At 47.1% G+C, this 13,201-nt stretch overlaps 1 protein-coding gene across 2 annotated transcripts in view; it reads right to left on the reverse strand.

Annotated features, from left to right (window-relative positions):
• Positions 1-1,161: 1,161 nt before the first annotated feature.
• Ankrd27 (ankyrin repeat domain 27) overlaps positions 1,162-13,201 on the reverse strand; it is a 52,342-nt gene continuing 40,302 nt past the window's right edge. Inside the window, exons 23-29 of one of the 2 annotated variants that reach the window (XM_059274828.1) lie at positions 12,215-12,412; positions 11,299-11,418; positions 6,476-6,637; positions 5,005-5,116; positions 3,751-3,829; positions 3,509-3,581; positions 1,162-2,352 (exon numbers count right to left, since the gene is read on the reverse strand). In XM_059274828.1, coding sequence (XP_059130811.1) covers positions 2,122-2,352; positions 3,509-3,581; positions 3,751-3,829; positions 5,005-5,116; positions 6,476-6,637; positions 11,299-11,418; positions 12,215-12,412 — 975 coding nt within the window. In that variant the 3' untranslated portion in view covers positions 1,162-2,121. The remainder of the gene's footprint in view (positions 2,353-3,508; positions 3,582-3,750; positions 3,830-5,004; positions 5,117-6,475; positions 6,638-11,298; positions 11,419-12,214; positions 12,413-13,201) is intronic. The other variant, XM_059274839.1, reaches the window with a different exon arrangement.

Consider the following 13,201-nt stretch of genomic DNA (forward strand, 5'->3'; position numbering starts at 1 on the left):
GCCATTCTTCAGAGGATCTAGATGGGGTTCCCAGCACCCACAGGGTGCCTCACAACCACCTATTACTCCAGTTGCAGGGGATCTGATGCCCTCTTTCCTATGCAGGCATACATATGCAGGCGCAGAGACAGAAAAGCAGGTCAGTACTTTCTCATTAAGTGGGAAAGAGAAGAGTCAACAAACCGACAGCATCCATGCTCTTTGTCAGCGCAGGAGGCTGTGTTTGTTTAACTGTGAGTGTGCCAGGGGAAGGCCTGTAATCCCAGCTCCTTGGGAAACCAAGGCAGTAGGAATGAAAGTCCAAGGCCAGACTGGGCAACTTAAGTACCACCAGAAGTGTCTTTGTGGGCACTCAGAATTGTGTATGCTACTGACCCATCTTCATCGCATCAACCCTGAGCAGGTAGATGGGTGAGGGTCTGCTCTAAATGATCTGGGGGTGTGTCCTAGTCACCCTTAAGTACAGAAAACACTGCATCCAAGCCGGGCGGCGGTGGTGGCGCACACCTTTAATCCCAGCACTTGGGAGGCACAGCCAGGAGGATCTCTGTGAGTTCAAGGCCAGCCTGGGCTACAGAGAGAGATGCAGGAAAGGCACAAAGCTACACAGAGAAACCCTGTCTTGAAAAACAAAAACAAACACTGCATCCATCCCATGAGGATGCTTTCCACGCATCCCAGTGTTGTACAGGACTGTCTCAGGGCCAGACTACCACCATCTTCATTGAATCAGCTGGCCCGCTTACAAAAGATCGTTGCAGCTGGGTGTGTTGAAGGTTACTGTTCCTTTATGGGAAGGGTGGGGGACCATCATAGGACCCTGAGCTGAATGTACACCTCCAGCCTGTGATTACACATGGACTCAGGGAGGGGCTAGCATGTATATATAGAGAGGCAGGGAAGAGGGCTCTGTTTACACAGGCAAGAGTCCTCATCCATGCTGGACACCGACCTTCCTGTGTGACGACTATTAACGTTTACCACCCATTGCTCTGTAAGGAAGCCCAGTGAACTCAGTGGTTCCCCAGTGTGAACGCCAGTGTTTGTCATTGGGACCTCAGGAAGCAGGAATAGGCAAATTCCATTTCTCCCAGGGAGCAATTTTCACAACAGGTTTATAGAAGAGTGTCTGAGAAACTGCACAGCAAAGTAAAACTTGCGTGACGTGCTCAGGAGTCATAAAGTTTACTGTTTTCTTTCCCATCATTTGGCACATATCCAAGGCACATTAGAAAATTAGAAATCATAAATTACTTTGTAGAAAAATAATCAGCCCCTCCCTTCTATACATCCGCAAGTATCTCCCAGAATGTGCACAAAATCATGTCCTCTTTACAAAGTCCTTTGAAAATGGACTCAGGATGAACCCATGTTTGCAACTTTAGGATCAGGAACATAAAAAAATAATAGAATCTATAGAAAGTTATAAAAAGGAACCAATGGCAACAGATTCTAACTTAAACTCTGACCTGGCTTAGAGTGCTGTAAGTTGTGAATTTGAATCAAAAGACTTCAGATGTGCCAAAGCTGCTCTCCAGTAGCCATCGTAGAAACGGCTACACGTGCACATGTGCAGTGACCAAGTGTCTGTTCTTGGGAAAGTGACGGCCAACTTTTCCCATAGGTGTGGTGTAGAACAAGGCAGAATGGTAGATCCTTTTCACTGGGATGGACATCAAAATTGCATTCAGGCACTTTCCAGTTCAAGTGTTTCCAGGTTCCATTTCTTCATCCCAACAGGATGCTTCTCTGCCTGGCATCCAGTTCCACGGGACTGACATTGCTTCTCTGACTTCTGGACGTGGGGATCCTTCTAGCATAGGGTTTGCCCGCTTATCCACACCACAGACACCCAGCACCTTCCAGCCAAAGGAGGTCAGAATCTGATGGTGAAGCCTCTGCCCATCACCAGGAAATCCAAACACTAAGATGAAGGGGCTCATTCATTCCCTCCTATTCCTTTTCAAGTATATTAGCTTTGAAGAGGAGAGAGGGTGGTAAATCTGAGGGACAGTCTCTCAAGCTGGTTATTTGAAAGTATGCTTAGTTCTAAGCTGTACTCATGCTCACCATCTTACTGCAAACTCGTGTCTCGATAGCAGATTTACCAATCCCTTACTGCTAAGATTGAGAAACACTAGCATCTTGGGTGGTCAGGTGGCCAGTCACCTCTGGAACCTGGGGTATGGCTGTGTCATTGACTGTATGCCTGCGGACCATCCGCCTGTGTCCAGGAGCAGCCTTCGTCGGCACGGGCCTCTCTGGGGGCCCCTTGTTTCCTTCCGCAGAAGCCTGACATCTGCTCTGGTCTGATGGGTCCTTCTGAATTCCCGAGACACTCTGCTTCTCTGGCTGGAGAGAAGATAAAACAGGTTATGGCTGTACTGTTTTAAACCACCACTAAATAGCACCAGCTCTGCCTGAGGGTGTCAGACAACGCACTGAGAACCCCACAGACACAGTGACAATTTGATGTCCCTGTGGTGACGGTGCTTGTCATGATGCTCCACGTGACACACAGAAAGTGCTTTGTGTATTTCTAATCTCTGATCAGTATGTGCTGTTGCTGCTCCTGCTTTTCCAGCAGGGAGACCGCACAGTAAGGGCATCTCACTGTCACGCCGCAAGATGTTACACCCCTGTTCCTGGGCAGGACACACCCAGGAGCAGAGGTATAAGCAAAGCTATGGAAAATTAAATAGGAAGTCAAATTTTGTCATGCAAGCCGGGCATGGCAGTTCACACCAGTAACCCTAGCCCTTGGGGAACTGAGGCCAGGAGGTTACCATGAGTTTGAGGACAGTCTACATTACAGTATGAAACTGTCTCAGTGGGGGGTGAGGGGGGTGCTAAATTTGTCACACTAATTATCACATAAAGTCTCTAAAATGATCATTTGTGTATTTGTCCCAGCAAACCTGTGGTGTGCATGCCGTTCTTTCTCTTCAGCAGTTTGGAAAGACAGAACAGATTATACATCAGGCTTTTTCTAATCGACTGATTCAGTAGGAAGTTGGGTACATAAAGAACATAATGTGTTATAACACGTTATAACCTATACATATACTGTCCTTATTTCAAATATTAAAAAAGCAGTAAAATGTAGGCTAGTCTGCTCTCTGTTCACACTGAATTGCAGCTTCCCAAGTACACCATAACTTTCCACTTCTCCCTGACTTTCTCAGCTCAGGGCTATAATTTTATAATTTTTGGAGATAAGATCTTGCTATGGAGCCCTGGCTGGCCTGTAACTCGCTATGTAAACCAGGCTGAACTCACAGAGATCCACCCACCTCTGCCTCCCAAGTGCTGGGATTAAAGGCGTGCACCACCTGCTTGTTCAGAGCTTTAATTTAAAATTGACTCCTAAGTCCACACTCTTGTCTTTAACTGTTGCTCATTCTTTCAGTGAAGGAGGGAGTGAAATGATGAGTGTTGAGGAGAAATGTTCATTGTGGGTTAGTTTTGAAAAAGCCAGACGACACGCCCTTACGGTGTACTCACTCACCTCCTGCAGAGAACCTCCAGTAAGATCAGGCACACTTCTATCCCTTCCCAAAGTTTCCCTTGAGGTTCTTTCCCTGAAATGCAAAATAAACTCAAGTATTAATCCAAACCAAAGATATAAAGCTTTCTGCTGGCCACAAGATGGCAGCATTGCATGAGCAGTTAAAGCCGCACATATCCCAGCATCTCCTGGGAGCAAAGCCTGGTCAAAACCACAAAAGTCAGCTTGAACTAGATACTCACTGGAACCGCCCCCCAGAGTGAACGAGGCAAAACTGTCTCCTAAAAGGTTCTTCTGGCAGGTTATACATTTTGGGATCCCCTGTGGAAAAAAAAACAGTAAAACACATGAAAATTTTCATAAATTTCATGCTGGGCGTGGTGGTGCACACCTTTAGTTCCAGCACTCGGGGAGGCAGAGGCAGACTGGTCTCTGAGTTTGAGGCTAGCCTGGTCTACAAAGCAAGTTCCAGGACAGCCAATGGCTACACAGAGACCATGCCTCGAAAAAGGAAACAAAGTTTTCTGATTTCTTAGCTTAACAAAATTTAGAAAACTAAGTGCTGACTCTGCTTTGAAAACCTGGTACAAAGCTATTCCTTACTAGGCAGCCCTGGTAAGACAAAGCTAAGTCTATACTGATGTTCCTCAGCTGTAGCTGGTTATGGCAAAGCCACCCTGGAATTATCTAGAAACGTGAGTGGGTTTATCTACGTGGTTGCAACTGCATTTAGACTCAGTTTTGAAAAGCTCATTAAACAGAATCCCCTTCAAGTAATCTTTTACAAAGGAAGTGCTCAATTGGACACCATGGGGTACATGCTGTCTGTCCTAATCATCACCCTTGGTGCCCCGCAAATTGAAACCAAGGGCTGGGGAGACAGCCCAGTTGGTAAAGTGCCTGTCACGGAAGAATGAGGACCTGCGTTCCTGCCCAGAACCACAGGCTCAGTGCTGCAGCGCACTGGCTGCTCTTCCTTCTCAAGGGCCCTGGTTGGGTTCCCAGAACCATGTAGTGACTGTAACTCCAGTTCCAGGGCATCTGATGCCCTCTTCTAGTCTCCAAGGGCACCAGGCACACACATGGTACACGGACAGACACACATGCCGGCCGAGGGTGGTGGTGCATGTTTGTAATCTTAGCACTGGGGAAGCAGACAGGTAGAGTCCTGTCCCTGCTGGCCGGCCAGCCGGCTCCTGAGGAATGACACCCACAGTTGACCTCTCACACACAGTCTCTCTCTCTCTCTCCTCTCTCTCTCTCTCTCTCTCTCTCTCTCTCTCTCTCTCTCTCTCTCTCTCTCTCTCTCACACACACACACACACATTTTCTCACACAGACACACACATTCTCACACACACACACATTTTCTTTCTCACACACACACATTCTCTCTCTCACACAGACACACACACACACACACACACCACACTGAAAAGCAGCGACTACTCATGAATTCCCAAATGGACCCAGGTTGAGGATCCAGAAGCACTTACATTTCTTCCTGATCTGGACGGTCACGCACTCCTTGTGGTCTGTCTCGGTGACACAGTTTAAGGATGCAACACAACTCGGCACTACCTGCAGCAACTCCATTATTTTTGAGTCCTACAATTGCAAAGGGACAATGTCACTAAGTAGTTTTAATGTTTTCTCAACAGACTGTCACTCGGGTTTCCATGTAAATATCAATATATTGGGTGTGACTGACCCCTCTCCCTAAGATAGCTCGGGAATAACAAAACGGCAGTGAAAACAGGGCCGGTCCTGTCACGTGCCTGTCGTCCACACTTGAGGCTGGACAACAGCATGAGCTCAGTTCAGCCTGGGCAACAATGAAGCTTTTTTAAAAAAGGTTCCAGTCTTCATTTAGGAGAAGCTCTGGCCTTCACTAGGAGCCCCAGCCTGCGCGTTAACCTGCTACACACAATTGGGGTAAGCACAGTCGGCAGTCACTATATGGTTATCAGGAGGCTGTTCGGGAGCCACCGCCCAATCCACAGTAGAACACTCGGCACCATCCGCCTTTGAGAAAGTACTAAGTGAAAAGTTAAAGTGCTATCTGTTAAGTAACATCAACCCTCACAGATACTTCAACACATTCAAGGACACCCAAAATTCACCATCACCTGTCACCCAGCACACCTTCTTAAAGTATATTCTATCTCTAGATTAACACAATAAGAGGCAGTATTTGGAAATTTTTCCCTTTGAGATAGTATGGATGTTACCCAGGACCTTGGTCTCCCAGCCCCTCACTGGGGGATTCTAGGCAGAGGCTCTACCACTGAGTCACACCCCAGCCCCTCACTGGGGGATTCTAGGCAGGTGCTCTACCCACTGAGCCATGCCTCTACCCTTAAAATTAAATAGGCCTATAATTAGGTTGCATTTATAGTGACTTTAACATCTCTATTGGGGCAATTAACAACCAACTCGCTGTCCATTTGGAGTTTAAAGCTGAGATGCACCATGAAGACAGGACAGAGGAAAGCAACATTCTTTCTCCATGATTGACTGGAAAGAGTAGTAAGCTGGGGATCTAAATTCTCTCAGAATCTGAGGGATTTAAATCCACAAACTAAAACTCTCCATTATGCTACAGGGCTGGCAAATCCAGAATGGTGTCTAGCCTGCCACTTCCCAGATGTGACAGCATCTGTGTGTACTGGACCAAGGTGTCTAACAGTGGCAGCTGATAGGTGCTCCACCTTCACTTGGGCCTTTGGAACAACGACCCTAGAAAGAATGAGCACTGGCACATTGAGCATGTCCAACCAGGTGACGGTAGATGACGGTGGCTACTCTCTAGCCCTGCCAGTGGATATCTGGCATGCTCACTTAGCTCAGCACAGAGCACCAGAGACCATGGCTGTTGCCATCTCACAATCTGGTTTGAACACAAAGGATCCACAGTGTGCTTGAGGGAGCACGGGGCTGCCTCAGTCCGCAGGCGCTCCGCATCACCTGCTGTGCGCAGTCCACGGCCGTGTACTGCCTCTTGTTCAGGATGTCCACAGATGCTCCGTGGAACAGAAGCAGCTCCACCACCAAGACATGCCTTCCCATCACAGCCTCGTGCAGGGCTGTGTTGCCTTTGTTGTTGGAAGCATTGATGGAGGCCCCGTGCTAGGAGAGAGACAGGACAGTAGGTGAAGAATCTAGGTGACTGTTCACTATAAAATTACTTCTTATAAATTTATTTATTAACTGAAGTACATGTGTGCCACAGCGCAGATATGGAGAAAACAACTCTTTGGGAGTTGATCTCTCCTGCCTTGTTTTTGGGACCGGGTCTCTCTCGTTTCTGCTGATCTCCTGCATAAAGGAGCACCTTGCCAGTTCTCCTTCCCCACCTCCCATTTCAAAGTAGGCGTGCTGGGATTATAAGCATGAACCACAGGGCATCCACATTTTTTTTTAAAGGTTTATTTATTTTTATTTTATGTGTATGAATGTTTGGCCAGGGTGCATGTATGTGCATTGTGTACATGCCTGGTAGCTTTGGAGGTCAGAAAAGGGTACCAAATACTCTGGAATACAGATGGTTGTGAGCCACTATGTGGGTGCTAGGAACTGAGCTTGGATCCTCTGAAAGAACAGCCAGTAAACCAGGCGTGGTGGCGCACACCTTTAATCCCAGTACTGGGAGGCAGCGGCAGGCAGGTCTCTGAGTTCAAGGCCAGCTTGGTCTACAGAGTGAGTTCCAGGACATCCAGGCCTACACAGAGAAACCTTGTCTAAAATAAAAAAAGAGAGAGAGAGAGAGAGAGAGAGAAGAAAGGAAAGCCAGTGCTCTTAATATGGCTGAGTCATCTCTCTAGCTCCAGGGCAGCCACTTTTTACCTGGATTCCAGGACTGGAATTTAGGATTTAGGTAGCTGGGCTTGCACAAGCACTTCTGCCTACCGGCTGGGCCATCTCCCAGCTCCACAGAATTATTTTCTAAAGACAGGGTAGTGATACACACCTTTAATCCTAGCACTCAGGAGGAAGAGGCAAGCCTATTTGAGTTTGAGGCCAGCACGTCTATCTACAGGTATTGAAATCCCCTGAGTGCCCGCCCTGAGATTTCTCCCAGAGTCCCGGAGCAGATGCTACAAGTGGCGGGGATACTAATCTGAGGGACAGCAAAAGCATCTCCTTACACGAAACCCTTCAGTCCGTTCACTTTATTCTTCTAAGACACAATTCTATCCACACAGCTTCAGTTCTGTCCTCACACTTAGCTCCTTTCTGTCCCGTCTCCTCCTGTCCTCTCACAGTTCTAAGTTCTGTCCATCTTGTCCTCATCTTCATCTTCGTTCCTCTCTCCATCTTCGTTCCTCTCCTTCCTCTCCCCATGACCATCTCAATCCACCTACAATCAGCAATCTTCTGGCCCTCCCTCTCTCTGGCCAGGCGGGGCAAGTGTACTCCGTCACTAGGTAACCTGTGTGAATGCACTTGGTATGTAAAAACCCTTTTGTTCTCAGTAAACCGTTTGAGGGGAAGTCTAGAGGTGCCGCTTGGGCTGTGAGGGAAAGGGGGTTCTGAGCTTCATTTGCACAAGAAACAAAGCTGTGTACCTAATGTCCGCCTGGCCTAGGCAGTGTCTCCATATGGATATTTACCTTAATTCAGGAGACTAGCAGGTGGTCTGGAATGCTTATTCTGTCTGCTAGTGTCCTTGGATGTTAGATACTATCTCAGATAAAATGCTTTTGTCCAGAGCTGGCCTTGGATGCTTGCTAAAGGAAGAATCAAAAGGCCTGGAAGCAGGAAGCCTTGCCTGTGTGACTGTTATCCAGACACCTAATTGTATATGGAAAAACTATGCCCAAAGAATGATCAATCCACACTGTTTAGAAGTTTAGGAAAAAGAATCAATCGGGGAAACTATAATAGCACACATAAAATTCATAGCAGAAAACAGCCGATATATTCAAAAGCCAAATAACACCAAGACTCCTTGAGCCTTGGCTTCCTCTGGAAAAATCCTTGACTCTTCCAGGTAGTAGCTTTGCCATAGTCAGCTGAATTCCTACTTCGTATTTCTGAGGCCTGTAGCACATCCTGCTTTTTTGTTTAGTAAAAAAAGAGGAGAACGTTTAATTCTCTCTAGGGCAGTGAATAATGTGGATAAGTTTAAAGTTTGGAGATGACTGGAAAACTGGTAAGTAATGGTTAATTAATATTGATATTTAATCAGTATTTATATCAATAATACATATATTTATAATCAATAATCTATATAGACGGCAAGCTGAGAATTAGTTTAACCATTTAATAGGTATAGTTGTATATAATTATCTCTATCCCACAAAGGAGAGCAGAGGAGTAACATAAAAATCTATCATTAACTAGTATGGTATAATATGGTCAAGTGTATCTGAATACTATGAATCTGAGTTATCAAAAAGAAATGGTTAGTTTGGAACATTAACTCTATCTATTAATCTCTGATTTGTGTTGAACTTTTCCAGGTAATAGCTTTGCCATAGTCAGCTGAATTCCTACTTCATATTTCTGTGGCCTGTAGCATACATAGTGAGTTCAAGGCCAGCCAGAGCTACACAGCGAGAACTTGTCTCAAAAAAAGAAAAAAAAAAAAAAAAAAAAAGTCTGTTTTTGAGATGATGTCACTATGTAGCCCAGGCTGGCCTCAAACTTCCTATGTAGCCCAGACTGACCTTAAACTCAATCTCCTCAGTGCTAGGATTATAGGTGTGTGGTTCACTATAAAATTCCTGGAGCTTCTTTTCTTTCAATTTCTAATTATGCGCATGTGTGTGTGTTTGTGTGGGTCTGTGCAAGACAGCCTAGGTGCCTGTGGCCAGAAGCAGCCGATCTCCGCAGCAGCTCTGGTTTCTAGTGGCTGTGAGCCATCTGACATGGTGCTGAGAACCAGTCAGGTCCTTGCAAGACCATGACTCTTAACTGCTGAGCCCTCTTGTAGTCCCCAAATCAAGGTTTTTAAGCAACGATTTTCTTTTTAGCAACAATTTCCTATGTTAAACAGAAAAATATTTTCTTAAATTGCTGTGGGTTAAAAGACAACAATAACAGAACACCAAGCAAAGGGACTTACAGATGAGGATGCGCCCCGCAGTGCTTGTCAGAGAGCATGAGGGAGCAGCCACCACTGACCAGTGAGGCAAACGGTGACCCCGGCCACTTGGTGCATCTGTACTGACCACCAAACTCCGGCGGTCTGGGTATTTCGTTTGTTCTGTTTTGATTTTGAGTTCGCCTCACTAAGTTGCCCAGGCTGGCTTCAGCCTCTCAAGTACCAGGATTACAGACATGTGCCACCACACCAGGCCAAAAGCCACCAAGGCTTTAAGCAACTATTTTTGATGTAAAATAGAAAACAAAATACACTAATCTAAAAAGTACACACTTTATTTTCTTTCTTGTTTTGAGTAATTTGAGATGGATCTCCATCATGCAGCCCAGGCTAGCCTGGAACTCTGAGATGGAGTCCCACCATGCAGCCCAGGCTGGCCTGGAACTCTCTGAGATGGATTCCCACCATGCAGCCCAGGCTGGCCCAGAACTCTGTGAGAGATTGAGTCCCACCATGCAGCCCAGGCTAGCCTGAAACTCTTTGAGATGGAGTCCCACCATGCAGCCCAGGCTGGCCTGGAACTCCCAACCCTTCTGCTTCAGCCTCTTGAGTGCTAGGATTGCAGGAATGTATCACTAGGCCTTATTTCTACCCATGTATTGTTTCCAGTATGTGGACTCTGTGAAGCAGTGGAAGGATGGACAAGGCAGGGCTCCCTGCTTCTTCAGTCTCTGATTCCATCAACATGTGCTACTTTTAGCAAGAGGGACGAAGGCAGTGACAGTCCCCATAGTGATAAGGCCAGGCCCAGACCTTCAGCTGAAGCAGAGCTGTGTTCTGGACACTGCCCTTTTGTCACAGAATCATTAGCAGAAATGCAAGTACACAGTCTATCATCCCAGAGACAGGTGTTTGACAGGCAGGCACACAGTCCATCATCCCAGAGACAGGTGATGATTGACAGGCAGACACATAGTCCATCATCCCAGAGATAGGTGATTGACAGGCAAGCCCACAGTCCATCATCCCAGAGACAGGTGATTGACAGGCAGGCACACAGTCCATCATCCCAGAGACAGGTGTTTGACAGGCAGGCACACAGTCCATCATCCCAGAGACAGGTGATGATTGACAGGAAGGCACACAGTCCATCATCCCCTCTGGGATGTGATAGGTAGGTGACTGACAGGCAGGTACACAGTCCATCATCTCAGAGACAGGTGACTGACAGGTAGGGAGTCTATAGTCATAGACAGGGTTTTAAAAAGCCTTGTGTGGGGCCTGGGGGATGGCTCTGTGGTTAAGAGTGTGTACAGCTCTTGCAGGATCTGAATACAGTTACCAGCATCCACATCAGACAGCTCACAACTGCCTGTTAACTCCAGTTCCGGGGGAACCTGTGCCACCTTCTGGTCTCTGTGGGCACTACATACATATACATGGTATACAGACATACATGCAGGGCAAAACACAAATACACATAAAATAAAAATAAACAAATCTTTAAAAAACATAAAAACAAAAATTGTTTTAAAAAAAAAGGCCTACTTAGGCAGTGGTGGTGCATGCCTTTAATCCCAGCACTCAGGAGGCAGAGGCAGGCGGATCCCTGAGTTCCAGGACAGCCACAGCTACACAGAGAAACCCTGTGTAGTTTTTGAAACTACAGAAAGAAAAAAGAAAGAAAGAAAAGGAAGAGGGAAAAAGAAGGCCTGGTTTGGCCGGGGGAGAGGGCTCTCACCTGTAGCAACAGCGCGGCAACTTCATGATGGCCACCAGAGCAGGCATGAATGAGGGGCGTGTTCCCGCCGAGGTCCCTTTTATTAGGTTTTGCATTGGCATCTAAGAGACATTTCACCACCTAGTCCAGAGAAGAAAAACTTTAATCTTAATTATAAGTTAGGAAAAGCAATCTTTCTTCTCAGGTGAAATAGACCCTCTGGACCCTCTGGAGAAAGGAGATGATTAATGTGGGAGGGATTCACATCCCCGGGGTCTGCTCCTTGCCCACAATGTGCCAGGCACTGGAGTTTCCATCTTAATAGCTACCTAAGGGGAGCTGCAGCCATTGCTCCCAATGCATTGTGGGAAGCAGTTTGCTGGACATCTGCGAGAGACACTGACTGGAAACGGGGTCTTGCCTATAAAACCCCCAGTGGATCGTCCCAAGGCAAAGACACCAAAGATACCCAGATGACTTTCCAAAGAAAACAGACTTTAGGAAGCTAACTGGTTCAAAGCCAGGTGTGATGGCACATACCTGTAACCCTGGCACTCAGGGGGCTGAGGCAGAAGGATTGAAAGTCTGAGACTAGGCTGAGTTACATACCTTGTCTCAAAACAAAACAAAAGCTAATAATTGCAAACTTTTGTCTTAGACTGCTATGCGGGGCCTTGATTATACTTTATAAAATCTAAGCTATTTTGCACAGATCTAAGGTAGCGAGTGGAGTGGCCAGCACCATGGCAGAGGAGATTCATTCTGGCTTCAGTCAGAATTACAGTGGCAGCTCTGACTGGCTAGGGTGGGCACTGGTGCCACCCCAGGTGTGAGGTCCTATTGTGGGAAGAAAGGAAATGCTGTCCTCTGGGCTTCCCTGAGCTCCGCCCAGTCACTGTCAGTACCTACTCTGCTGCCCAGGAGATGGGGCCCATACCTGAAAGTGCCCCTGCCGGCAGGCCAGGTGGAGCGGCACAGCTTGGCTTGTGTTTCTGGCACCTGAGTAGGCACCATGCTTCAGCAGGAGGGGGACGAGGTCCGTCCGGCCATGCAAGGCAGCCATGTGCAGGGGAGAGGAGCCGTCCTGGTTGGTCACATTTACACCAAGCCCACTGGCAGGAATCCTTGCCAGTTTCTAGTAAAGGCAGAGGGTGGAGATAAACGACATTATTCAGAGGCTAGGCCAGGGGTGGCAATGGAAATCACCTCCCTGCTCCCTCACAGTTCCTAGGCAAATTCTGGGATCACAGAGGGATCTGGACTCAACATGACCTATGAGTGTGACTTCCCACTTCTTTGGAAGGAAATGAGACACCAAAAGACTTGACTTGTATTTTTCAATAAAGTAAGCCCTCCACAAGGATGCCTTATCATGCCAGGCAAGAGCTATGAAGAGACAAGTTATATGTGAAGGAAGGAGCAGTCCATGAAACGTCATGAGAAAGCCAAGCCTGTTCAATAAAAAAGCCTGGGACAGGTGGGCAACCACACCGGCACCCTGGGCACCAACCCTGACTCCAAACACATAAATTGGAAGGCATCACAGCCAAGGAAAAAAACGGTCATTCTGTGGAACAAAAAGCTGCTTGTGGTAGTGCTCGGTAAAGTGGCCAGTTACCAAGGAAACACACATCAGCATCAAGAGGGACAGAGCCCAATGCTCAGGAGACAGATCGTGGGTCTCCAGGGACTGGAAGGGTATGGGCTTCATGAAGGGGGTACTGATGCATAAATACAGTCTCTCTTCATGATGGTGCTTGGTGGAAGACTAGGCATGGAAGCCAGCAGGGGAGGGAGCACAGAGCTGTAATCCCACCACCTGGGTAAAGGGGGAGGGTCAGGAGTTCAAGGTCATCCTTAACTACAAAGTGAGTTTGAAGCAAGAGGCCTGAGATTAAACAAATCACCTACAGTTTGCCAAATC

The sequence above is a fragment of the Peromyscus eremicus genome, chromosome 1 (assembly GCF_949786415.1).
Source record: "Peromyscus eremicus chromosome 1, PerEre_H2_v1, whole genome shotgun sequence".
Classification (NCBI taxonomy): Eukaryota; Metazoa; Chordata; class Mammalia; order Rodentia; family Cricetidae; genus Peromyscus; species Peromyscus eremicus.